Here is a 24,080-nt window from a genome sequence, read left to right as displayed (position 1 = left end):
TCTAGATTTAGGAGGACATGGCGCCAAAAAACAATAGAAGTGTTAATTTGTAAAAACAGATATCTACATTTTAATTAATTTTACTGATTCGTGTTTTTTTTTAATCATGTTTTTATTACTGTGTACTCAAAGGAATATCAATCAATGATTAATTTTAAGAGAGGCTGTTTTTGCAGGAAGGAAGGAAAGAAAGATGGAGGGAAAGAAAGAAGGAAAGAAGAAAAGAAAGAAAAAAGGAAGGAAGGAAAGATGAATATAAATCTGAATGCAGGAGTAACGGAAGGAAGAACAGAAAAAAGTGAGTATTACTGGCAGTCCTTCTCTGTGTCCTTAGAACTGTCGGTACAGTAGAAAAACTTCCCCTTGAAGAGTTGCACAGCGATGACGGCAAAGATGAACATAAAAAGCTTATAGACAATCAGGATGTTGAAGACGTTTTTCAGAGACGTCACCACACAGTCAAACACCGCCTGGAAGAGAGAGACACATGAGATGAAAAACATGCGGTGAGATCAGGGAATGGGGGCTGTGCAGATACTGCAGGGACAAGCAAGCAGGAAGTAAAGCAAGTGTGACATTTCATTTTCAGAATATTCGCTGATGCACATAACTATCTAGTGATACCATACATTTAGTCAAATGTATGGTATCATCACACAGTAATGCAGTTATGCAAGTAGGGACTGTTTTACAAACTTTTGTTGGTGTGTTTGAATTCATATTATAAAGTAAATAAGTAAGTAAACTTTATTTATAAAGCGCCTTTTGAAAACCAGAGTTACAAGGTGCTGTACAATGCAAACCTTGAAGAAAATACTAAATTTTAAACAGGAAATGACATGAAATAACAAAGAACAACAAAAAGACATCTGAGACTCGAGTCAGCTGTTGTAAAGCTAGAACCTATTTACCGCAAGAAAACACCAAAATAACACTATCCCATTTACAATGCCAGTATTTGCTTATTGTTTTTAGTCTGGTTTTCTGACAACATAGCTCATGGATGAAATTATTTTTGACTTTCAATGTCTCAAATGTTTAAGTTTCACATCAACACAAGATACCAACAAGAAAAAAGGTTTCAAAAACAGCAAGTTTGATTTTTACTGGCATGAGCTGAAACCAGTGGCTGCCTGGAAGGTAATACATCAATGAAACTGTTCAGAGGTAATATAAATATATTATCTGCAATTTGTAGTTTATATGTTAAAACATGTAAAAACATTAATGTCCCTTTAGGTAAAGTGAATGTTTTTCCCACAGATCTTCCGGTGAATAGAATGAGATGTGCATGGTATAAGTCACAATCCCAAGATGACTACCTGTTAGCACACTCAGACAGTCCTCCAGCTGCTTCTAAGGCTGGCTAATTCCCTGCTTTCACTTTTAACCCTCTCCACTCTGCTTTTAATGCCTGTTTTCCTTTATTTTTTTTAGTTCTCCTGTCTGCTAATCACCTTCATTTTCCTCTTTCTGCCTCCTCTCAACCTCAGTTTCCATTACGTGCTATTTCTTTTTCCACTGAGGAGTGTATTTGGTGCCACAAATTTTTTCAAGAGTTATCCACCTGTGTATGCATGAGCTTTTATACTTTGGTATGTCCTCCTCTCCTCCTTGTTTTCTCCCAGTAGACAGACTACGTGTGAGGTTACTGACAGCATGTCTTCATGCCCCAATGCTCACAGTTTGTCACCTCACTGTTTATCACCTCATCAGTCTACTCGTTCTTTCTCTGATCCCAGGTCTCCAACATACAGTTATAACAGATGAAAGAGGAAGTATCTTTAAGCTGTAGGGTATGTTTCTATCAGCGTGTGTGGACACTGAGATGAGTCGCTCATATGTAAAGGTATATTCCTGTAAGCCTACTAATTCAGGAACATACACACAATAAAACTGCAGGATTCCCTATTATGCACCCAACATCTGGTCATCTGTCGCTTTGGTGCAAATGTAGCCATGATGGATGTTTGCTTTGGTCAAAATCTTACCCAATGTGTCTTTTCAACTTTTAACCAAAGTACACCTATAGCATATTGGCCAACTGGTGTCACCTCTTTGTCATTTTTAACCATTTGATCGGTTAAACGAAAAACTATATATGAATTAGCTCATGATAACATATATTGACAGAAATATACAAATAATACGAGTATGGAAACACAACCAAGATAGCAAAGACAGAGCATCTCTGACCTTGAGTTTAGGAAGTCTCTTGATGGTCTTCAGTGGTCTGAGGACACGCAACACTCTCAGAGATTTGATGGTTTTAATGTCCCGTCCTTTGTTATTTCTGTGCAGAAAGACAGACAGTGTGAGCATCACACCATTGCATCATAGTAAATATCACAATTTTTAGGCAGACCTGTTTTTCCCACCTTATTCATCCATTGTCACAGTATGTTTAATCTGACATATTCTACTTATGTTACAGTCTGAATTTACACATTCAAACATGGTATCTGAGGAAGACTTTTTAGTTTTTTACCCGATCACATTGCTGGTGGTCAATCCCACAGGGGCATCATCCACAGACGGAGACAAAGAGGGACATGTATATCAACATTTATAATGGAAGAGATGACTACATGATGTGAAGCAACATTTACAGCAGAAAATGCTAATTTACAGCTGATTTAAAGATCAGAGATGATTTAGACATATGATTAGTGCATGTGATTAATTAAAAATAAACCATGTGACTGACGAGAGGGCAAAGGCCACCAAAGCTCCCACCACGACGATGAAGTCTAGGATGTTCCATAGGTCTCTGAAGTAGGAGCCATCGTGGAGGATCAGACCCTGGTCAATCATCTGAGGACAAGACAAGGGTGTGCAATGAAAAATGTCCTTCTCCAGGTTAGTTTCCAGGAATGGAGTCAACTGTAAACTCATATCTTTTTAGGTATTTAAAGATTCAGTGTTGTAATTTTAAAGAGAATCAAGCTCCTGAACAAGTTGAATTAAATGAGCATTGCGCCTGACAAAGCTGTTTGTGAATCCAAGGGTAACAAAGAGCAGTGGTTCCCAACGTGAGGATCGGGACCCCTGCAAGGAGTCACAAGATAAATCTAAGCAGTTGCAAGATGATTAACTGCAGAGCAAAGTAGAAAAAAAGTAGTTCCCGTGGCTCCACAGTGGAACCATCCTGGAGCTTTTTGGTTGAAAAAAGGTATATTTACATGTTTGACCACCATTTCTTACAATCAGACACCACACAGTGAAATATTATTATTATGCCATCTTTACACAGTTACTCACCTTTATAATCATTTCAAATGTGAAGACTCCAGTGAACACATAATCAAAATACCGCAGAACCTGCAATGAGTGTGAGTCATAAGGACAGTCAAAGAGAGAGATCAGAAAATCAGATACAGCGTGGATATAACAGATAATAAAAATTCTACAACTTGTTGTGCTGATATCATGACACTTAGAACTATTTTATTTCACAGACTCTCATCTTGTGGTTTAGTATGAAACTGTCCACTCAAATGATAGTAATACAACACAGGATAATTAGCCCAATTCTTCCCATAAACAACCAGGCTCAGACTTCAATTTCCTCGCTCATCAGCGGTTTAACTGCCCCCCATCAAGTCACATTAGTGGTCTGTTGCAAAACAATTTAAGGAAATGTTTTATCGAATTTTTTTCTTGTTTCTTTATGGTACTTTTGCTGCTTAGGTGAAGGGAGCTATTAGACCCGAGGCACAGATAAAGAGTGATTGAAATCGTATCACAGGAGTTAACAGAGTGATTCAGGGGATGGTAGAAACATCAGAAACATTCTGGCTTCTATTAAGTTATTAATGTTACAGCTGTCCCTGTCAGACAGATGATATATACATGAATGTGAACACACAAACCTTATTCCAGTCAGAGGAGGTGGCTACAGGGTCCTCAGCAGCCAGTGCTATACTACTAGCAGCTATGACCAGCAGGATGGACATTTCAAAGTACCTGAGGTTCACCACGTAGTGACATGCTCGACGCACCCTGAGGGAGAGCAGATGGCAGAGTGAAGATGTGATGCAGAGGTCAGATACCACATCTATTAAGAGTAAGAGTGTGCAAGCTTAAGTTGGCTGTAATTGAATGGTAGTAGGGTTAAACAACATGGATGAGGTGCAACAAATCTTAACTAAAAAGATTCTGAACATGTTGAAAATATTTTAAAGAAATACACTCCTATAGGGAGTCCATCCTAGTTTCCCATAAGAGGCGTGAGTGGTAGCAACTTACGGGTTGTCAGGTTTGAAGATGAACATGCTGTCTGGAGTCACAGCGTTGACAGGCGTTGTGTCCTCTGCCTCCTCCTTCTCTGACTTACAGGTTTCAGGGTCCTTACTGTTGACTAGAGAAGGTCAGGAGAAGAAGAAGACATGGTAAGGACAGGTGTGAGGAGGAGGTGGGATGAGAAGAGGGTACAGTGGATACAAACAAGGAAGGAGGCCTCACAAAGCCACATTAAAACTCGCAAGCTTAGTTTTCAAAAGGGGAAAGTTTCCACTGAGAACAGATCAAGCCCATCAGTAGTGAGACGAATCAGAGAACTATGGGGACTAGCTTAGACAATGAGATGACCCATCGCTTCCCAAAATGTCTAAACTGTGGAGGCAACCATTAACCCAAGATGAAATAGATATGAAATGAAGCATGACTCTGCAACTGCATGGCCTATTTCTCATCTCAAATGTATTCAGAAACTAAATTTGCTTGAGAATTTAAGAGAAATTTCACATTTCCAGAGCAGCCTTGCTTTTCCAGTTTGAAAATCAGCTGTAGGAAGGGCTCATGTTGATGAGTACTTGTGGATCTTCTATACCAGCTACTTGACATGAATCCTGTCCCAAGTAAATGCCTATTCACCCTTGCCAGACCACAATGAGTGAAGTGTAAATTATTGGCTGGCTTTGTGAGGTTAGAGTAAAGGTAGTAATGTCACAAGTCATGAGAAGACAAATAAATTAACAACACACCTACTAATGCTACCAGCTACAGCATGAAAAAAGTCACCTTATCAGCACCTGAAAACCAGAAACCAACAGTTGTACCAATACCTGTGATTGTGGAGAGCTCCAGAGATGACTGAACGTTGGGCACCTCGATGATCACACTGGAGATGAGCTGAGATTTATCCTGGCACTGCTCTGTCTCATTCTCTTCTTTGTTGCTCTCTGGGATGGCAGGTGGAGACGGGTCTGATTGCTGAGGAGGTTCTTCCTGCTTCTGATGACTCTGGTCACCAGTGTGGCTCTGGTTGTCTGGTGGGTCAGGGTCTCCTCCTTCGCTCCTGTCACCCTGTCTGAAAATACAGAGACAAAGACTTTACTGGACAGATGGGAGGACAGTGATATACTTACAGTATGGTTGGTTGTTGTGATATGGGCAACAGTCATGAATAGCATTGTAGTACAATAGCAGAGAGACTGAGAGGAAACACTTCTTTTCCTTTCAGCTGTTCCCTTTCAGGGGTCGCCACAGCGAATCATGTGCCTCCATCTAACCCTGTCCTCTGCATCTTCTTCACTCACACCAATTAACTTCATGTCCTCTCTCACTACATCCATAAATCTCCTCTTTGGTCTTCCTCTAGACCTCCTGCCTGGCAGCTCCAACCTAAGCATCCTTCTACCAATATATTCACAGTCTCTCCTCTGAACATGTCCAAACCACCTCAATCTGGCCTCTCTGACTTTATCTCCGAAACATCTAACATGAGCTGTCCCTCTGATGTGCTCATTCCTGATCCTGTCCATCCTCGTCACTCCCAAAGAGAACCTCAACATCTTAAGCTCTGCTACCTCCAGCTCTGCCTCTTGTCTTTCCTTCAGTGCCACTGTCTCTAAGCTGTACAACATCGCTGGTCTCACCACCGTCTTGAACACCTTTCCTTTCATTCTTGCTGATACTCTTTTATCACAGTGAGAGGAAACACTGTGAGGCCTAATAACACAACAATGTAAGCCCTTGTCAGAAATTTGGTTTGGTTCTCATCCTTTGCAACTAGTCTGCTATAGCATGGAATGGTCAAACTCAGTGAGAGATTGTTTCTTATATTCGATTTACTCTGAAGTTTTGTTTATTTGGTTGACATTAATGGGTCTTCATTAAGGTAGATTCTCACAAATGCAGAGAGGGTAGGAAACGTAGCTAAAACATATAGGGCCCCCTGGTGGTCTAGGGGTTAAGGTGCTGACCAGGAACCGCAATGTTCCCCAGTTCACATTCAGCAGGTTGCATGTCGTTCTCTCTTTCCTCATTTCTGTCATTTCTCTACTGTTGACTATCCAAATAAGGCATAAAATGCCCCTAATATAAAAAAGCATGCAGTCAAAATGCAACAGAAGTTGGTCATTTGAGTATGGAATAAAGCGCATCATCATTTCTGATATCCAAAAACATTTCCTTATCTGTAATAAATAAATATTCACAACGCAGGTGAATCTAGTTTGTGCATGATGCTGAAAAAGCCAACTTAATAGCTTAATCTTGGGTTGTAACACAGTCCTGTGCTGAGTACATAAAAAGTAATGTATGTATTTTGTTACATAATATCTCCAGGTCATTGAAAACCACTGGCATTAAACATATAAATGTGACATCCTGGGATGAATCTGACTGGGGACCTTTGTGGGATCTAATTTCCCTCTTCTCCAAATCATTCCTGTCTCTCTTGTCTTTGAGTTCATCTGTTTACCAAATCTGAAACACACTGCCAAACAAACAGCTGTTGGTCTGTCTCACCTGCTCTCATCAAGTTTGGTCCCCGCTTCCTCCTTTTTGGTGTCAGCTTCCTTCTCCTCTACTTTCCCTGGATTTCTCTTCCCCTCTCTGCTGACTGAGCGACTCGCCAAGTGGCTTCCATTCGCGGGTGATGACCCCTGACTCCTGGCCCTGCTCTGATGGTCATGCAGCACCCTCCTGCCTCGTATCCCACCATGACCTCCCATCTCAGGAGTCAGTGTGTCAACATTATCTGGTGGTCTGAACTTCTTTACTGCCCTGTGTTGACGCTCGCCATTCAATCTGGGGCTCCGACGCTCGCTAACGGTGTTGTGACTCTGATTAACACCCAGTTTTCCGCTCTCACTGATGGGCTCTGGTTTGACCTCAGACACGGAAGCATCAGGAAGGAGCACGTTCGTAGGATCCAACGACTCTGGCACCAGCACTGACGCTGGGGGTTCAGGTACATCACCAGAGAGGGCAGGATCCAGAGGCATTTTCACAGACATGGAGGAGCCTGAAGCCTGGTTCTTGGTTGGGGAGGCTATGGGGTCTGTCAGGCGCTTCAAACTCCCAGACGATGTATGCTCCATGGTCTTGCGGTGCAGTGACAGGAGATGTCCATGCTGGGGCTGGGCTGGAGCAGGAGGCCCATCCTTCTCCTCGCTGGGGCTGCTGTATAGGATCTCTCGGCTGGACATCTGGCGGTGTCTCCGCAGCTGGCTAGTCCTCTGCTCCCACACTGACATGGTCATCCTTTTTCTTCTCTCTCTCCTGGACATGAAAGAGTTAGAAGGGTTGAGTGGTGGGGGTGGGCGGCACTCCCTGATGCTGCCCTGGGCCTCCTCCAGGGAGCAGGAGTAGGTAGGCCGGCTACGGTGGATGGCTCTTTTCCTGTACAGGTAGGGCCGCCTCCTCCGGCTTCCCCTGAGAGGAGAAAGAAAAGACAAAATGTCAGGATACAGAAGCAGACAATTCATTATATGCAGCACCACATTTAACATACAGAAGGTTTAAATTAAGGTTAATGTCTTAGTGTTAGCATTTGATTTGAGACATTTCATTTTAGCTTGAATTGTTATTTATTGATCCAGGTCTGAAACCATTTTTGTTTGCATGCTGTGTATTCACCAAACATCTAATTTGATTTAAAGTAGAGTTTCCAAATGTGCTTTGATGGACTCAAAATTCTACTTTCTAGGTTTTTGTGTTATGAAATGTAAATTAGCAATCAAAACATTTGTACCAAAAATGAATATCACAGTACATAGCAAGTGCTTTGGTCTGATGTTCGAGCGGTTTATCAACAACAACGAGCAAATCCATTTCAACATGAAGCAATTTACTGGATCAATGAAGATGTCAGGTGATAAATTAACAGCCAGGAATTGTTGTGTGACTTTGATAACAAAAAGAGTAAGATGCAGAATGAGTGGAATAGATATAAAAAATGTTGAATCAAATAAGGTTGGAGAGTTTGGAGGTACAGGACAGAGCATGAACAGAATACTATACAGGATGATCTACCCATTTAATAAAATCAGACAGGCGTTAGTGAGAGATTCAGAGAGCTGAACAGACAGTGTTACTTACTGGAGCGTGGACTCTTGTGTGGTCCGTGTTATCAATGAGCGATTGGTTGAAAACAAGACATTAGTGCTTTTGTGAGCAGAGACAAAACAGGCCAGGAGACACACAACAAACAATTCTCAATGATAAACTGGCGTTTCACACAAAGACCAAAGTCATCAAAACAACTGTTAATGCCATTTACCAGCTGTTCTGAATTTGTTATACATTGCTTAAGGGTAAAACTGCTCTGATAGAAGACTACATGCACAGATAAATTATTCATTTTATATTTAATTGCTACATCATGTATTCTGTTTCCAACAGAATATTTCTGCTGCACACATCCTTTCTTTAAATGTCTGTTATGGATAAAGGATAATTTTGGAGCTCAAAAACTGACTGTACTCTCGATGCTTTGGTGTGTGTCTCCATTGAAGCCAAGCGGCACATTGACAAACAAGATGGTAGCTGTATAAGAAACAATCAAACAACATTCATAAACATCAACAGTAAGCGCAACATTGATAAGAAGACACCTTAAGTAAGATTGAGATGTTGACAGTCTGAGCTACAGTATGGTTACAGGTAGAAAACACAGAGATGGGCTCCATCAGCAAACACAGGGAAAGAGTACAGATTTAAGTACCCTTTGAACAAAACCACCACGTTGGGATGCAGCTCTGAACACCACTGCCACCTCAGAGCACTCACACATTAGCATTCTTTTAGGACATGCTAGTAGAGCTAAATGGGGAAAGTCATGTGCTGAGTTTCAAAATATTAACTTAAAATATTCAGAATAGTCAAGAGCATTTGGGAGAGGGATTGAAGACTTCACAATGGAAGAAAAACTGTACACACACTGAAAACACTATTCAAATATTCCTGTCTCAGTATCACTTGTTTTACTGTACGTGAAAAGTATTCTCAGTGAGGGTGTGTGTGTGTAATTTCTGTTTTTCTTCCTTTGATAATGCTGACCAGATGCATGCGTTTATAAGGTGAAATCATCATCAGCCTCCAACATGCTGCATCTCTTTTTTTTATTGAGCAAATGCTGTCATGCAAGTTTCTTCAAGTTCAGCGGGGGCAGGTACCACCGGGGTTTCATAGCTGACATCGGAGATGAGACCAGAAACCCTTAAAGTTCAGAGTGTCCTCTCTGAATACAGATGCCAGCCCAGACGACCCCGTGGTATTCCAGTCTTCTCTATGGGCTCTGACAAGAGCTTGACCCTCAGCTGGCTAAATAGAAACTAATGCACATCTCTAGTTTTTGTTCTGCTCTGTTCTAATTTTTTTTTTTAGGAAAATGGCAAGGTCTCGAGAAAGAAAGAAAGAAAGAAAGAAAGAAAGAAAGAAAGAAAGAAAGAAAGGAAGGAAGGAAGACAGGAAGCAAGAAAGATGAAGGTACATAATGTAATTGTAATAAAATATTATCTTGTAAAATCTTCCACATGCCCATGCAACAAACTGCTTGTTTCTCAATACACAGCGTGCACACAGAGTCAGAGGTCCCCACTCTTGTGCATGCACATGCACTTCCACCACCTACGACGAGGCACTGTGCAAACAATCCCTGAGAAAAAAACACAATCTATTCTGCAAACTGAAAACCTGAGCATTGAGAAAACAAGGTTACTTTATGAATCAAAATTTTCCACAAGTGAGAACACTTCAACAGATCAAAGCCTGCACACACTTTATTTTACATCATTACACTCTTTCCTAGCAACAATATCCACTTTGCTCAGTACAGAAGTATATTACTATAATGGAGACACCATGTTAATTTGGACAATAGTAATCCTGTCTCTATGACAAGAATATAAGCACCTCCCACCACGGAGTGGAACCAGTGACCATGGAGACATACATTAAACTTCAATTTGAAGCAAATTACAGTGCTGGGAGTAGGCGGAGGGTAGATAGACCTTTCAGTAAAGACGTGTCAATAAGTCGCCCCAAATACTGATTCTCTCAGCAGGCCCTAAGTGAAATTTAAGTGCACAACTTGAAGCTCTGTATTGATAACCATTGATCTGTAACTCCTCTGCATGCCGTTGTTTCAGTAGTTAGCCAATCTACTGCACCACATGATAGGCTCGCCATTTGCTAGAGGCTACAGCAACTTATGCTAAGTGTTGGCACTCTGGGTCAGTCCTATATAGACAATCCCTGGAGGAAGGAAGGAGGGAGGGAGAGGAAGAGAGACAGAGGGAGGGGAGGAGGATGTGAGGCAGGGGGAGCAGTTGCATACGGCACTTACTCTGAAGACATGAAGGAGGACAACGGTCCGACCTCCTTCGCCTTCTGGAGAGCGTGCTTCTGGTTGAACGCTGCCTCTGCTTCCTCTTCATCCTGCTCAAAAGAGGAAAAAGAGCAGAAGACAGTTGAACAACGGTAGCATCCGTGAGTTTAAATAATTAAACAGAATCAAAGTAGTGAGAGGAGACAAGAGCAGAACTGGACATCACAAAGTGGAGATATTATTTAAACTATGTAGTATTAAGTAACAGACTCTAAGAAGAATAAAAGCAGATAAGACCAGGCGTGTTCTTTCATTTATATCTTTTTTGTTATTCACTTTTTTATTACCTTGGTAAGTTCTTGTGCATTGGCAAGGTTATCCACAGCAATGGCCAAGAAGACATTCAGCAGAGTGTCTGGTCACAGCTGAATTAAGGTCGTGGTCATAGTGCAACCGGGCAACCCTGACGAAACTGACACAGCACTGACTCCTTGTTAAGAGACAGATAGTACTAGAACTGCAGATTCCACTGAGAATCAACAACAACCCAGCCTGAGTTGGTGGATGAAACCTGGGCTCAAAGATGAGTGAATATTTGGATTACATTCAACAGGTGTCTGGCAACATAAGCAGGTTTTTGCTATAGCAATTAGCACTAATAGGTTGATGGTAAATAGAGGTTCTGTTTTGTATTTTTTGGAATTTCCCCCATTTCTAATCCAGAAACATGCATCGGTTTTAAGAATCTTACTTTAAAATGAATGATAAAGCTTTATTTGTGGAAATGAAAACAACTGTAAAGCAGAGTCTTAAAGCTAAAAATAAAGACAAATACTAACATAGGATAGCTTTTTTTCAAAGTGTGGCTGTCTACTCCATTTTTACAAAATGACTGATACAAAATAATAACAAATGAGGGTACATTTACGTTAGTTTAGGTTACCTACTGAAAAGAAGGCATTAAGTACTGTATATGGCATTTTGGAATGAAACCCTTCATATTTCATTGAAAGAAGAGTGATGAAGGATACAGTTTCCAAACAGTGTGAGCACTATAAAGTAGATAGAGGACCACATGCCAGACTTCACTCCTCCTTGAGAGCGAATACCATTGTACATCACCTCGTTCCAGTCCTCTCCAGTAAGGATCTGAGAAAACACACCCACAACAACACACAAACACACACAATATCATCCACAAAGCTTAGCTATAAACACTCAAAATTACATTTCCTGTATATCTTGATTCGCTGTAATAAACTTGTGTGAAGTAGAGAGCAATAAATTGTCAGGTTTATTTCCAAACCTGAAAGACGGTCATGATGGCTGCAGGAAAGGTGTCAAAGTTAGTTGGAGTGTAGTCTTCAAAGATGAACCTGTGAGAAAGATGTGACACATACGGTTCTTGAAAAAGCAGAGCTTTTAGTCTAGTTTTTATTTTATTTTATTTTTTCGGTCAGAGAGAAATCAATTCTCTTTCTCTTCAACTGGCTGGCTGGTGTTTTTTTTCCCATGTGCTCTGTATTCTAGAGGCCAGTTCATACACAAGGCCAGCCTTTATTTAAGTGACAGCTTGTGGGAAACAGCCTTCGACTCTGGGGAAAACCAAGCAACAATAGCTGTGTGTGTGACAAAGGCAGAGTCTTAAATCTCGATCGAGCTCACACAGTCTCTTGGTATAATGAAAACAACTGTGAACAGGCCATAGAACAATCTATTCTCCCCTCAGCTGTGTGTATTCAATAAAAAGGAATCTACTGAACCATGAAGTCTACTTTAGCCTTGTTTTAATGTTTTAATGTGAATGTGTCTTTACTGGAATCAAAGGATATGTGTGCCGAGCTGAGTGGGAGAGAAACACAGTCTATATTTCCTACCAGATTGATTAGATTTGTCTCTCTGCCTGGGTGGTTCTTTGCTTTACTCAATTTCTTTATTGACCCTATGGATGTGGAGTGATGCACAGAACTAGAAGAATCAGTATTTTACTCAGGACTGTGGGTGACCATTAAAATGTTACCTGCCACCGAAGAGCTGCATGCCTAGGAGTGCGAAGACAACGATGAAGAGGAAGAGGAGGAAGATGAGGGAGATGATGGACTTCATTGAGTTCATCAGAGAGACCACCAGGTTTCTCAGAGACGCCCAATACCTTGGCAGTCACAAAATATGACATTATTGCAAAAAATGATTGAACATGAAAAATGTAATACTTTACTTAAAGGGGAAGTGTGCCAATTTTACACATCAAAGTCTGTTTACAGGTCTTGTTGAGTACTACTGCATATGAGAAAAAAGCTGTATAAAGCCTTTTGTGACTCCAGAGGGAGCTGGGTGAACAAAATCTGATAAACTACCTCAAATGATGTCACTTGAGTCAGCGTCGGGTGGGGCTGAAGACTACAAGTTTGTAAATGACAAAAATCTGGAGGTGTGGAGTTAGAAAGAAGTGAGCTACATTAGCTGCTACTAGCATTACACACCTGAATCTGTGACCGAACTGTCGCCGTTTGATTTATTTTTATTGTGGATACTGTAGGCACCAGGTTTTGACATGGAAGTAGGATGCATGTAATAAGAAAAATTATATCTGAGTCTCTGCTGCATCATTTTGATCTCTTTTGTAACTGTCCATCATGAGTCCAACAATGTTATAGGAGTGTATAGGAGTGTCTGTGGAGTACTCTTTTAAAACGCAGGCAATAACTGTATGTATGTAAAGTATGCCACTTTTCTGCATGTAAACTGTTTTTGTTAGGAATATGAATGTCATATGTCATGGGCATATATTTAAATACCTGTCAGTCTTTTTTGTTTTTGTTTTTTCATTTTGTCTTGTTTTAGGCTGGAAGAACTTATTGTTTGATGTACTTCGTTGTTTGCTTCATAAAAATAAATAAAAAAAGACTACTTAAAAAAATAATATACACACGGTATCTTATACTAATTTATAATATAGGCTATATATATAGAAATTGCATATCACACCAACATGACAAACTAAACACCTCTGCAAGCTTTCAGTAAAGAGTGAAATGTTCCTAGTAAATAACATGAAACATCTCAACAGATGGCAGAGTGAGGAAGGCTGCAGCACTAACTTGGTGATCTTGAAGATCCTCAGCAGACGGAGAGCACGCAGGACACTGATGCCAAAGGAAGTGCCAGGCCTGAAGAAACCCCACAGCACTTCAAAGATGCTGCCAACGATTACCTACAGAGATATATATGTATAAGGAATTGCATCTTTAATAAAAACGCACAGGATAAACAAGTGTATAGTAACATCTATGACAGAGAGACGAGAGGCAAAGATGATGCAACAGAAACAGATATAGAGGAAGAGAGCGCTGATGTCATATAATCTAAGAACATAAGCAGTTGGATTTTGGGAGAAACAAATATGTAGAGAGGGAAACAGAGTACTGACACTGCAGTCAAAGCAGTTGAAGGAGGAGTGGAAGTAGAGACGTGGTCCCAAGCTGTACATCTTCAGAAACATCTCAGTAAGGAACAGAGCGAGGAACAAGAACTCTGCATAGTCTGGAACAACAAAAACAGGCATTTAAATTTTGAAACTTACATATACCATTGCAATTATATGATAAAGTAACAACTTCAGGAGCCCATAAATTCACATTTCAAGTTGTTACTGAAATGAAGTGTGACTCACAGAGGAAGGTGGACAGCCAGAGAGGCTGGTTGTGGTGAACAATGGCCACACACAATGTGTTGAGAGCCACTAGGCCCAGCACTGTCCAGTAGAAAGTGTGTGTCTTCACCACACGGCGGATGGAGATGCGCAGCAGCCGCTCCTTGCGGCGAAAATACGCTGTTGGACCTCGCTTGGCGCTCCTGATACTTGTTCTGGCCATGGGGATGCCTTGGAGGATTAGCAAGAGAAAGAAAGAAAGAAACTGTGGTCTAACTAACAGTGTTTGTACAGCATGTTCCTGTTCTGAATCTTGAAAAACCAACAGTGTGATGTTTATGCAGTATACTTACACTTTATGTGCCCATATTTATGAGTCTGTCCAGACTCCCACTCACCCACAGAGGAGATGTCACCATATTGTTCCTCCCCTGGTTGCCCTCGATGCACCACATCCATCCCTCTCCTCGTGATGGTGGTGGCTCTCTTCAACACTGCAGACAGAGCAGGTTGAACATAAGAAGTCCTACAACAAGCAGTTCGAACTGTATAACCAATACATTTTGTCAAATTAGAGGGTACATAATGTGAGGATAGCGACTTAAAGCCGACTTGTGGGCATCGTGACCACAAAACACTTTTTACCTTGATCACATTGTGCTGAATCAGTGAATAGATTTTGGACTTTTTGCTGGTTGTATGTTATGCTGGTTGTAAAAAAAACTGGCTTGTGCATGAAAGCCTTTACATTGACACTCATACTGTAGGTAGACTTAGGCAGTATGCAAGTGGGGAAACGTAATGCAATGAAAAGATAATAATGAAGCAAATGATAAGAAGAAATCACAGAGAAGATCATCTGAACGACAAGCTAATGTCTGTGAAGTTTTAGCTGAGAAGGAAAATTGAGCTCATTAATGCTGCAGTTGAATGACTGAAACATTATCATTTAATGTTAGTGTAATGATCCAAACAACTGAATGCAAACCTTCTGCTGCTATTTTATGATCTCCGTCATGGCAAACCATGCGGCTTGACAGGCCTTGCATTTCTCTTATTTGAGCTGCGTTCAAGTGCTGCTATACAGTATCAGGGGACACGCAGTGCAGTGCACACATGCCGAAGAGAGTGTGATGAGTATGTTTTGACCTATTCACTGACTGATTTGTTTATGATTACCTTTCATTCTACCCTACACCTTCCCGCTACCTTGTGATTTCTGAATCTACTTGTGGTCAATATTTTCCTTGGGACTTTTTTTAATAAGCCACTGATCAAACACACACAGATACACAACAATATTGCTGCCATTTCACACACACACACGCACACACACAAACAAGAGTGTTTGCTAAAGGCAGGAACACTGAGTCCTGTCAACACACACATGCACACACACATACAAGCACATGCATGTTACTGCCTTTTCAGACCAATGGTTGCTGAGGCAACCACAGTGCGCCATCTTTCTTTTTAATCAAAGCTATCAGAGCTTCTGCATTTATTTCCATCACAACAGCTGGAACCACTATCTGCTGTTACGACAGATTTGCATCATTCAATTTATTTTTACCTTGTCAGAGTGTCTTTGTACTTTAAGTGACAGAAACATACCAAATTAGAAACATACCTGAGCAGGTATTTGCTTTCCTTTTTCTATGTTAAAGTGTTCGTATGTTTGCATTTGAGGGGCAGTGTGTGTGTGTGTGTGTGTGTGTGTGTGTGTGTGACAAATGGGGTGCGGAAGTTGGTGAGGGAGAGAGCAGAACAGAGGACGTTTTTCACCATAGGCACCACCTGTACTCCACTCTGGGAGCCTCCTGAGAGCTGCCAATCAATCAACATTTAATAAAAGCCCTGCTGGTTTAGCGAGGAGGAAAGGTCAAAGTAGAGCTGAGAGGGTCAGAGCAGGCACTTAGCTGTCTGTGGGGCAGTCTAGTGGCATTATGAATGCTAATTTTCTCTATGTGGCATTGAGAGTTGTAGAGAACAACACTACGCAACACTACGGTGCGTTGAGCTAAATGCTAACATTAACATGCTAACATGCTCAGCCTGATACCCACTGCTGGGCCAAATGCTAGGTCACAACATCATTTAACATTGATACTTTGCTTCCATCGGAATGCTAACCCAACTTTTTGAACATGACTGATAGTTTAGCATGTTAGCATTTGCTAATCAGCACTAACCAGCTCACTGAATGTCATTAGTTTGGTCATAAACTAACGTACTGGACAAATTAAAACTTTGACCTCATGATGACTTTAGATGAAAAGTAAGGGGATCAGTTATTAGGATTCATCCTGCCGATGACATGAATATCTGTACCAAATTTCAGAACAATCCATCCAGTTCTTGTTGAGACATTTTAAACAATACCACAAACTCATGGTGACACAAGAGCAAAATCAGGATCACCAAAGTCATTAGGATTCATTGTCTGGGAACCATAAATGTCTGTAGATTATATATAGTTTATAGTTTATTATATATAGTATATATTATATACATTGTATATAGTTTGTGCCAATCTATCTGGTAGATGTTGAGATATTTTACAGGATAATTGAAAACTTTGACCTACTGGTGGTACTAGAGGAAAAGTCAGGGGATCACCAAAGCCTGTATGATTCATCCTCTAGGAACCATGAATGTTTGAACAAAATTTCATGGTAATCCATCCGAGAGTTGTTGAGATATTTCAGTGTGGACCAAAGTGGTGGACCGACTGACCAACTGACATTGCCATCCCTTGCCTTGTTTGTTTTTATTTCTTTATTTATTTCACTTTGTAACATTGTTAAGAAAAGTGCTATATAAATAATGTTTATTATTAGTATTATTATTATTATTGAGCATTGATGCCGCTAGCATGGCTAAAAATGATCAAGCAGATTGAAATGTAATTCAACTTACTACTGGAAAGAGTTTTTATTCCTATATCTGTATCTTAGAAAATAGTAAATAGTGTGTCAACCTAAAATCACAGACAAATAATTAATACAGACTTTAAAAGTATTTGCCTGAATAGCCTTTATAAAACACATAGCAGCATTAAACTGCTTCAGTTGAAGAGAGACAGAATGCAAAGCAGTGTGAGGATAGCAGAAAGACAGTGTGCATGGAACAACAAAGATCTCTGCTGACTTACCATCGAGGGCAGAAGGTCCTGCATTCTTATTCTCCTCGGCAAGCATCACTTCCTCTGGAAAGCAAAAAGTCAAAGCACAGTCGGAAATGAGCAGCAGATGATGGCTCAGATGGAAAGAGATATACTGGCATCTTTTGTAACTATATTTATATCTCTATTGTGGTGGAACAAACAGCTGAAAGAAAACATCAGATAGTCCTACGTTATACAATTGACAGGATCAGTATGAAAGCTTAAAGTGAAATATCGATTTTCCTTTTCTCATCAAGAGCCAAATCCTTGGTCTCCCTGAGCTGTGACTGGGACTAAAGCCACCTGCTCTGTCGATCCAGGCCCGGTAGCCGTTGAGCTCTCTCTCAATCTGCTGTTGGCGTCTCAGTTTCATGAAGGCCCTGCGGTTTTCCACCCTCTCCCTCTCCTTGGCAAATTCCCTGCAGAACCAAACCAAACCACAGAATCATTTATTTACTCTTTGAGGGTACAGGGATTTATAGTCACACGGATAAATAATTCCTCTTGGAGACAATCACTGGGGGGAAAAGCTATTGCTGTCTTGAACTAAGCTCTTCTCATTGTTCATTCAACCACAAGAGGAGTGGAGAGGAGAGAGAGCAAGGCAAAGGAGGTCTCTTCTCTCTCACTGTGGAGATAATGACAATGGATCCCCCATTAACCTTTCTGTAAAACTAATTAACTTGTATAGACTTTGACACCATGTACTGAAACAGCACGGTTTGCTTTGACAGTAGCTAGTTTGCCAGCCACTCAACCAGTCAGTGAAAAAGCAAGTTAGTGTGTCGTCTGTCCTCCAGTCTAGCCTACCAAGTCCTAAATCAACAGGACAACAAAACCAGCTGACTATATAGCTGTGGCCCATTTCAGGGACCATCTACTTTGACGGATGTGGCCTATACAGTAGCTGTAGCCTTGGAAGGACCTGAAAACTAGGCTGAACCTGTGGCAACTTTACAAAAGACTGAGTCTGGGACCAATTCACAAAGAATGAATTGCAGCTGCTGATAGCACCATGAATTGCGCATCGCTATCTGTGCTGTCTCAAGGTCTGATTCACAAAAGATATTGCACTAATGATATTACAGCGCAAACACGCCCATAACGTTTTGCAGCTGTTAAATGTTCATCTGCAATTCTCTGTTGTGATGTGGAAAGAGATGTTTGATTTGAAAGAGAACATATTCTAATTATAACTGTAACTATTCTAATTACCTAATAAATTCCCCTACTCTTTCATTTGTTTCAATCTGCAGGGTGTCTCTTCTTATTATATGACTCACTCTGTATGGAGTGATTGTTATTTGGGATGCTTTAACTGTGCACTCTCCCTCATGCCTCTGGGCACATGGAGAGCTGTTGTCTCTCCTACTCTGCTGGACTGTTACAGTGCGTAATCACTGTCTCCGTTTCTCACAGTAGCAGGTTTTATGTTGTTTTATAGTTTCATTCCCTCATGGTGAATATCAGGTATTGTGCTGTCTCTGTGCCACCTGTGTGCATATGATGTACTGTGATGCGCTATTGCTTCGCTGGCTACAATCACTGCTGCCGAGATCACTGGAAAGTCCGGGTGTGACACTGCTTATAAATTTGCTTCAGTTACCACTAACTCTCTGAAGACGATAATAATTTCATTCTAACTGCGTGTGGCTATTAGGCTGGTGTTTGTGAATTTGACCTTGTTTTTCAATGAGGCTCATTTGCATAAAAAGGGGCCATTTTGCACCAAATGTATGCATATTACCTAATTTACATACCTGCAAATAGCACCGGAGCACTGAGACGCTATTTCCTTGGCAGCGCAGTTAGAGGTGCAGTTCACCCTTTGCGGATGCTTTCAGAGTTACACGGTTCCTTCTTGTCGTATTTATGCAGGTTTAGCGGCCGTAAAAGCTACTCAATCCTTTTCTGAATTCGCCCCTGAGTCTATCTTGACACAGACCAAAATTAATGGTGCATTTGAGCGGTCTTTAGTTAGTCAAGTTAATCCCTTTGTCCTCTGTGGGTTATAAGGCCACAATGAGCTCCTTCAGTTGGCAGCAGTTTCAGTAACAGAATTTTTTTTACACACACAACCCCCTAATCTGAAATGTCATTATGCTGTCTTTCATGAGGCTCCTCACCTGAGACCAATCTGGCTTGGTTGAACCGGCTAGGAGCTAAAACTCCCCCCAGCATAGCTCTCAAGCCCCTCCACCAAGACAAGGTAACAGCACAAGAATATGTGGCCCTTATCAAGTCAAACATTTCAAGTGCATCACCAATAAGTTGCCATAAAATGGCCAATAAAGTGGTAAATTTGTAATGGTGACCACATCAATATACTATAACTTCCAATTATCTGTAATGCCCTAGGTAGTAATATACAACATGAATAGGCTACTACTGTAATAAGACAATTTTGAACTTTGAGAATCCACACACAGCGAAGTGCAGACCAGTGTGAGCAAACCTTGATGAGTTTAAGACGAACTTGGACTGAACGTGGACTGAAATGTAAACCTACCCAGAGAGGACTCCCAGCACCAGGTTCAGGACAAAGAAAGAGCCAATGATGATGAGAGGGATGAAGTAGAGCCAGTTCCAGTTGGAGCCCAAAGCATCGTCGGTCTGAAACATCAAAATAAATTCTAAATTCAGCAAAATCAAGTGAGGCTGGAGCAGATTCATGCTGTCATTGGGATACAAGATAGAAATACACAAGCCTAGGTGTTTGGGTGGCTGCTGAAGGTTCCAGTCAGAGTCCAGGCGGGGCACCGAACAGAGACATCATGTGTATTGATCTGCTCTGGCCTCACACAAAGAGTGTGGAGGAGAGTGGAGGTATTCTGCACCGGAGAAGCTACTGTATGAAGCCAATATAGAAACAAGAGTATTGCATCTCTACTTTTGGACCTGAGAAAGTTTACGTGGTAAGCATTTTTTTCATGTGTATCTATGTGTGTCCATATTCATGTCTGCATAGTGTGATTCTTCAGTACAATGACTGTGTATATGGGTGTGTACCTCAGTGTATTCAATGTTGATTAAACTGACTACAGTGAACACCGTTACAGTAAGTCTGTATGGTCGGCAGTCCATGTTCAGTAGCAGCATGTTGTCCCTCAGTAAAGCTCATTCAGCATCACTTTAGAAAACATAATACAATCACTTTGGCAAATCATCTGCCTTCATCCATCTCAATAAAAACTGAAAGAGCAGGCAGCTGACCGCAAATTACACCTTGACACAGCAGTTTGTGTGTGTGAGTGTATGTTTATGATTGTTGCTTTACTGAGATAATCTGAGGTAAAAGAAAAAAACAAAGTACAGCAAAAAAATGTTAGTTAAACGTATACTCTGCATCATAGGTGCCTGCTCCACATGTGTCTCTACTTTTAATTCTGTGATTGTCTTCTAGTTTCCGCATATTTTGGTGACTGACAATTATGATTTTTGGCGTAACTGTGCACCTTCCTCAGGTGGTGACGGAGCTATCCTATAAATTGGTGCAGGTCGTGAGGAGAAGGTGGGTGACAGGAGATACCATCACTGACCTCACCTTCATCAGCCTCAGCGGATGAAGGGAATCTGCAATGCTACAGTATATACATATATTCTGAGCAACAGTGAACGGTGAATACTCTTTGGAATCATTTTTGGAAAGAAGGCTGCGAGTCTGGCATACTGCACACTCTATGTGGTAAAAACAATAGGAAACTGGAATAAGGGTTAAAGGAAAACCCAACCTTAAGTTTTTTGCCACTACACTAAACTTTCAACTTCTGGTATCTAGTGAAAGTCAGTACACCCAGACTTCATGCTTAGGGTTTTTTGATAAATGTGTTTTTGGCCCTGAGGGAGAGTTGCAACTGTTTTTTCTTATCAAATGTTCTCTTGATCAAATTTCACCAAAACGTCTGTAAAGCACCTTGGACATGGAATAGTGTGTTTGAAAATGTATAAAAAATTGACCCTGAAATCAATCAGTCAAAAATGTCTGGCTGCAAAAACCTTTGAAACATTTCCATCATATCAAAGGCAACAGCAGTACCAGACCTTGTTTTTTCATGATTTCCTGCTAGTTATTTCTTTTGCCCAAAAAATTATAAAAATGACAGTAAAATGCACAAAAGTTTACAAAATGGTCTGGTCTCATCTAAAATAATGCAAACTAAATTGAGAGAATAGTTTTTCTGATGTCAGCACTGCACTAGGCATCTGAATTTTGAAATTAAATAATTTATCCATGCATACTGCGAAATTTTAAAAGTGTCCAGGCCCGCAAGAGCAGAATTATAATTTATTTTTTGCAATATACTACTCTGATGTTTTTTACATGGGCAAGATTTTGTACAGTGTTCCTATCTGAACATGATCTTGTAAGTCGGCTGCAACAAGAGTGCGAATATGATTGGACTTGATTTGTTGAATGGTCATGCAGGCAACAGATATATTAAATTAGCAAATGGTGCCACTGCCTGCCACTGCTTGCCTTTCTGTCTACATACTGTCTGTGTGTGTCTGCCTGCCTGCTCCTTTCACTCTGACATAGATGCTCATGAAGCACGTTGCAGCATCTCATCCCTGCCTGACAGTTACTCTGCAGAAGAAAATGACATTGTTTCTGGTTTCAAAACTGAGATGCAACATGATACAGGGTTTTCCTGTTTTCTTTTGTATAACTTTAGGGGAATTCCTCTAAGTGTATGGCTGGTGGATCAAGAAAGGTCTCTTTAGCTTCTGCTATTCCATGAGTCCTCGAGCATAAAAACATTCTGTTTCCCTGACTTTTGTTAATCCGTCAACAGCATTTCTGACTCAGCCTGCTCTTATTCTGAATCAATCTTTGAACAGTCACTGCTCTGTGATGTGGACCAGGAGGACTTGGTGATGTCAGTCAAGCGGGATCACAAATCTACTCACCCATGGTCACAATATATCCAAATGATCCAATATGTCACATGGACATGGAAGAATAAAAATACTATTAGAGACATTGTTCAGGTAGACAGTTTTCTGCTAAATTTGCCTTGTAGATCCCCTCCTGAGAAAATAATACACATTAGTTCTGTGTATTGAATTATGGGTAAACAGAAGCAAACAAAGCTAATTTTCAATCTACTCTTCATGTTTATATTCATACAATACATAGCATAGGTTTATATAGTCATTAATCTTAGATTAAAGAGATTCTGAAGCGTGCCATATTTCATAACTAAAAGGTGGGAAGTCTAATCTCTATTCAGGGCTTGCAGCATGTTACAGCAGGTTATACATTTGCTGAGAGCAAAACAGGAATCAACATAGCACTCTGCAGTTTCAACACTAAAATCACAACCCAGTCAGCCCCCTCCCCACGTTCTCCATCCACAGTCAGACAGTCTGAGAGAGGAGGATGCAGGGGTTGCAGACCTTCACTCAGCAACCATCAGTGTGCTGGAGCCAAAGCTGCTTCTGTTCATTAGGGTTAATGGAGTCTAAATTGTGACAGAATCTCAAAATTGTGAGTGGGCTGTCTTACATTGTAGAGTACAGTGGTCCATCCCTCCATGGTGATGCACTGGAAGACAGTGAGAACAGCAAACAGGATGTTGTCAAACTGAGTGATGCCATCATTAGGGCCAATCCAGTCGCTGCAGGTATATTTGGCCGGACACTGACGCACGCCACACGGGAACTCCAACTCAGAGGAGTCCACTGTCTCGTTTTCTGAACGCATAGATAGAGAGAAAACAAGGCAGAAATATTGTTGTGTTATATGTTATATGTCTTACATAAGTCCAAAGGTCCCAACAACAGAAAACAAACCTTCCCTGTTCAATGAACTGCAATGCTCCCTGACATCAAAATGTTACTACTGTACGTAATCGCTGAAATTTGAAAGCTATCATGCATTTAACAATTTAGAGTATAAATCTTTCATTCTCATGTCTACTGGTCTTTAAGCTCCAGCACATGAAGTTTAAACCAATTTATGTAGTCAGTGAGCAGCTCTACAGTTGAGTTGTGTGACAGTGTATTCTTAGCTTCAGATATGCCTTATTGGCCACATGTCACAATGTACAGTAAAAATTAATTAAAGTCAAAAAGAATAAAAAAAAACTGAACAGTAACATGACCATTCAGTGACAGAAAATACTCACTTCAGTCTGTCTGTGTTATCTAACTGTCCATTCAGCTTCAGTTTGACGGGAACAGCTTGGAGGTTAATGACCGCACTGTTGATTTTAATTATACCAGACAACACTGCCAGTTTGGTTTGATCAAGTCGTCCAGGTGCAGCCTGGCATGCCATTGTGTGTACGTGTGTATGCATTTGTGATTATGACAATGGAGCTACTACCTAAAGAGCTACATACACGACACACAGCCACACACATAATGCACATGAGATACACACACAGTAACAACAGCAACAGAGTGAGCCCAGTCCCGACTCTTCGCTTTTATGCTCTGTGATGCAGTTTGGTGTCAAAAATAGTTCTAAAGTGAGTCTTCTATATCTGTTCACATTTATGAATTATTCACAGCCATTTCAGACCCTTTCTACAAATTGCTCTCTTTTGTTTCATCCATACCATCAGTGTGTGGCAGAGTTGTTGAGACAATTTCCTGTTTTGCATTGCAATTCAAATTACATATTGTCTTAAGATGAATAAAATATCAGAATAATGGTAATCACAGGATGTCACTATTGGTTACTAACACACAAATGGAGT

General features: G+C 40.8%; 1 protein-coding gene across 19 annotated transcripts in view; it reads right to left on the bottom strand.

The window, feature by feature from the left end:
- Positions 1-24,080, bottom strand: part of LOC122877219 (voltage-dependent R-type calcium channel subunit alpha-1E) — a 105,690-nt gene that overhangs the window by 14,440 nt on the left and 67,170 nt on the right. For 2 of the 19 annotated variants that reach the window (XM_044198466.1, XM_044198465.1), the window contains exons 8-29: positions 22,883-23,070; positions 19,886-19,989; positions 17,680-17,795; positions 17,365-17,418; positions 14,564-14,704; positions 14,232-14,441; positions 13,989-14,101; positions 13,660-13,772; positions 12,579-12,710; positions 11,865-11,934; positions 11,590-11,707; positions 10,906-10,973; positions 10,577-10,671; positions 6,754-7,662; positions 5,067-5,311; positions 4,249-4,360; positions 3,873-4,002; positions 3,262-3,321; positions 2,696-2,814; positions 2,489-2,500; positions 2,197-2,293; positions 310-470 (exon numbers count right to left, since the gene is read on the bottom strand). In XM_044198466.1, coding sequence (XP_044054401.1) covers positions 310-470; positions 2,197-2,293; positions 2,489-2,500; positions 2,696-2,814; positions 3,262-3,321; positions 3,873-4,002; positions 4,249-4,360; positions 5,067-5,311; positions 6,754-7,662; positions 10,577-10,671; positions 10,906-10,973; positions 11,590-11,707; positions 11,865-11,934; positions 12,579-12,710; positions 13,660-13,772; positions 13,989-14,101; positions 14,232-14,441; positions 14,564-14,704; positions 17,365-17,418; positions 17,680-17,795; positions 19,886-19,989; positions 22,883-23,070 — 3,367 coding nt within the window. The remainder of the gene's footprint in view (positions 1-309; positions 471-2,196; positions 2,294-2,488; positions 2,501-2,695; positions 2,815-3,261; positions 3,322-3,872; positions 4,003-4,248; positions 4,361-5,066; positions 5,312-6,753; positions 7,663-10,576; positions 10,672-10,905; positions 10,974-11,589; positions 11,708-11,864; positions 11,935-12,578; positions 12,711-13,659; positions 13,773-13,988; positions 14,102-14,231; positions 14,442-14,563; positions 14,705-17,364; positions 17,419-17,679; positions 17,796-19,885; positions 19,990-22,882; positions 23,071-24,080) is intronic. The other 17 variants (XM_044198469.1, XM_044198470.1, XM_044198480.1 and 14 more) reach the window with 12 other exon arrangements.

Source organism: Siniperca chuatsi, linkage group LG6 (assembly GCF_020085105.1).
Source record: "Siniperca chuatsi isolate FFG_IHB_CAS linkage group LG6, ASM2008510v1, whole genome shotgun sequence".
NCBI classification, from domain to species: Eukaryota; Metazoa; Chordata; class Actinopteri; order Centrarchiformes; family Sinipercidae; genus Siniperca; species Siniperca chuatsi.
This window is presented reverse-complemented; position numbering and strand designations above follow the sequence as displayed.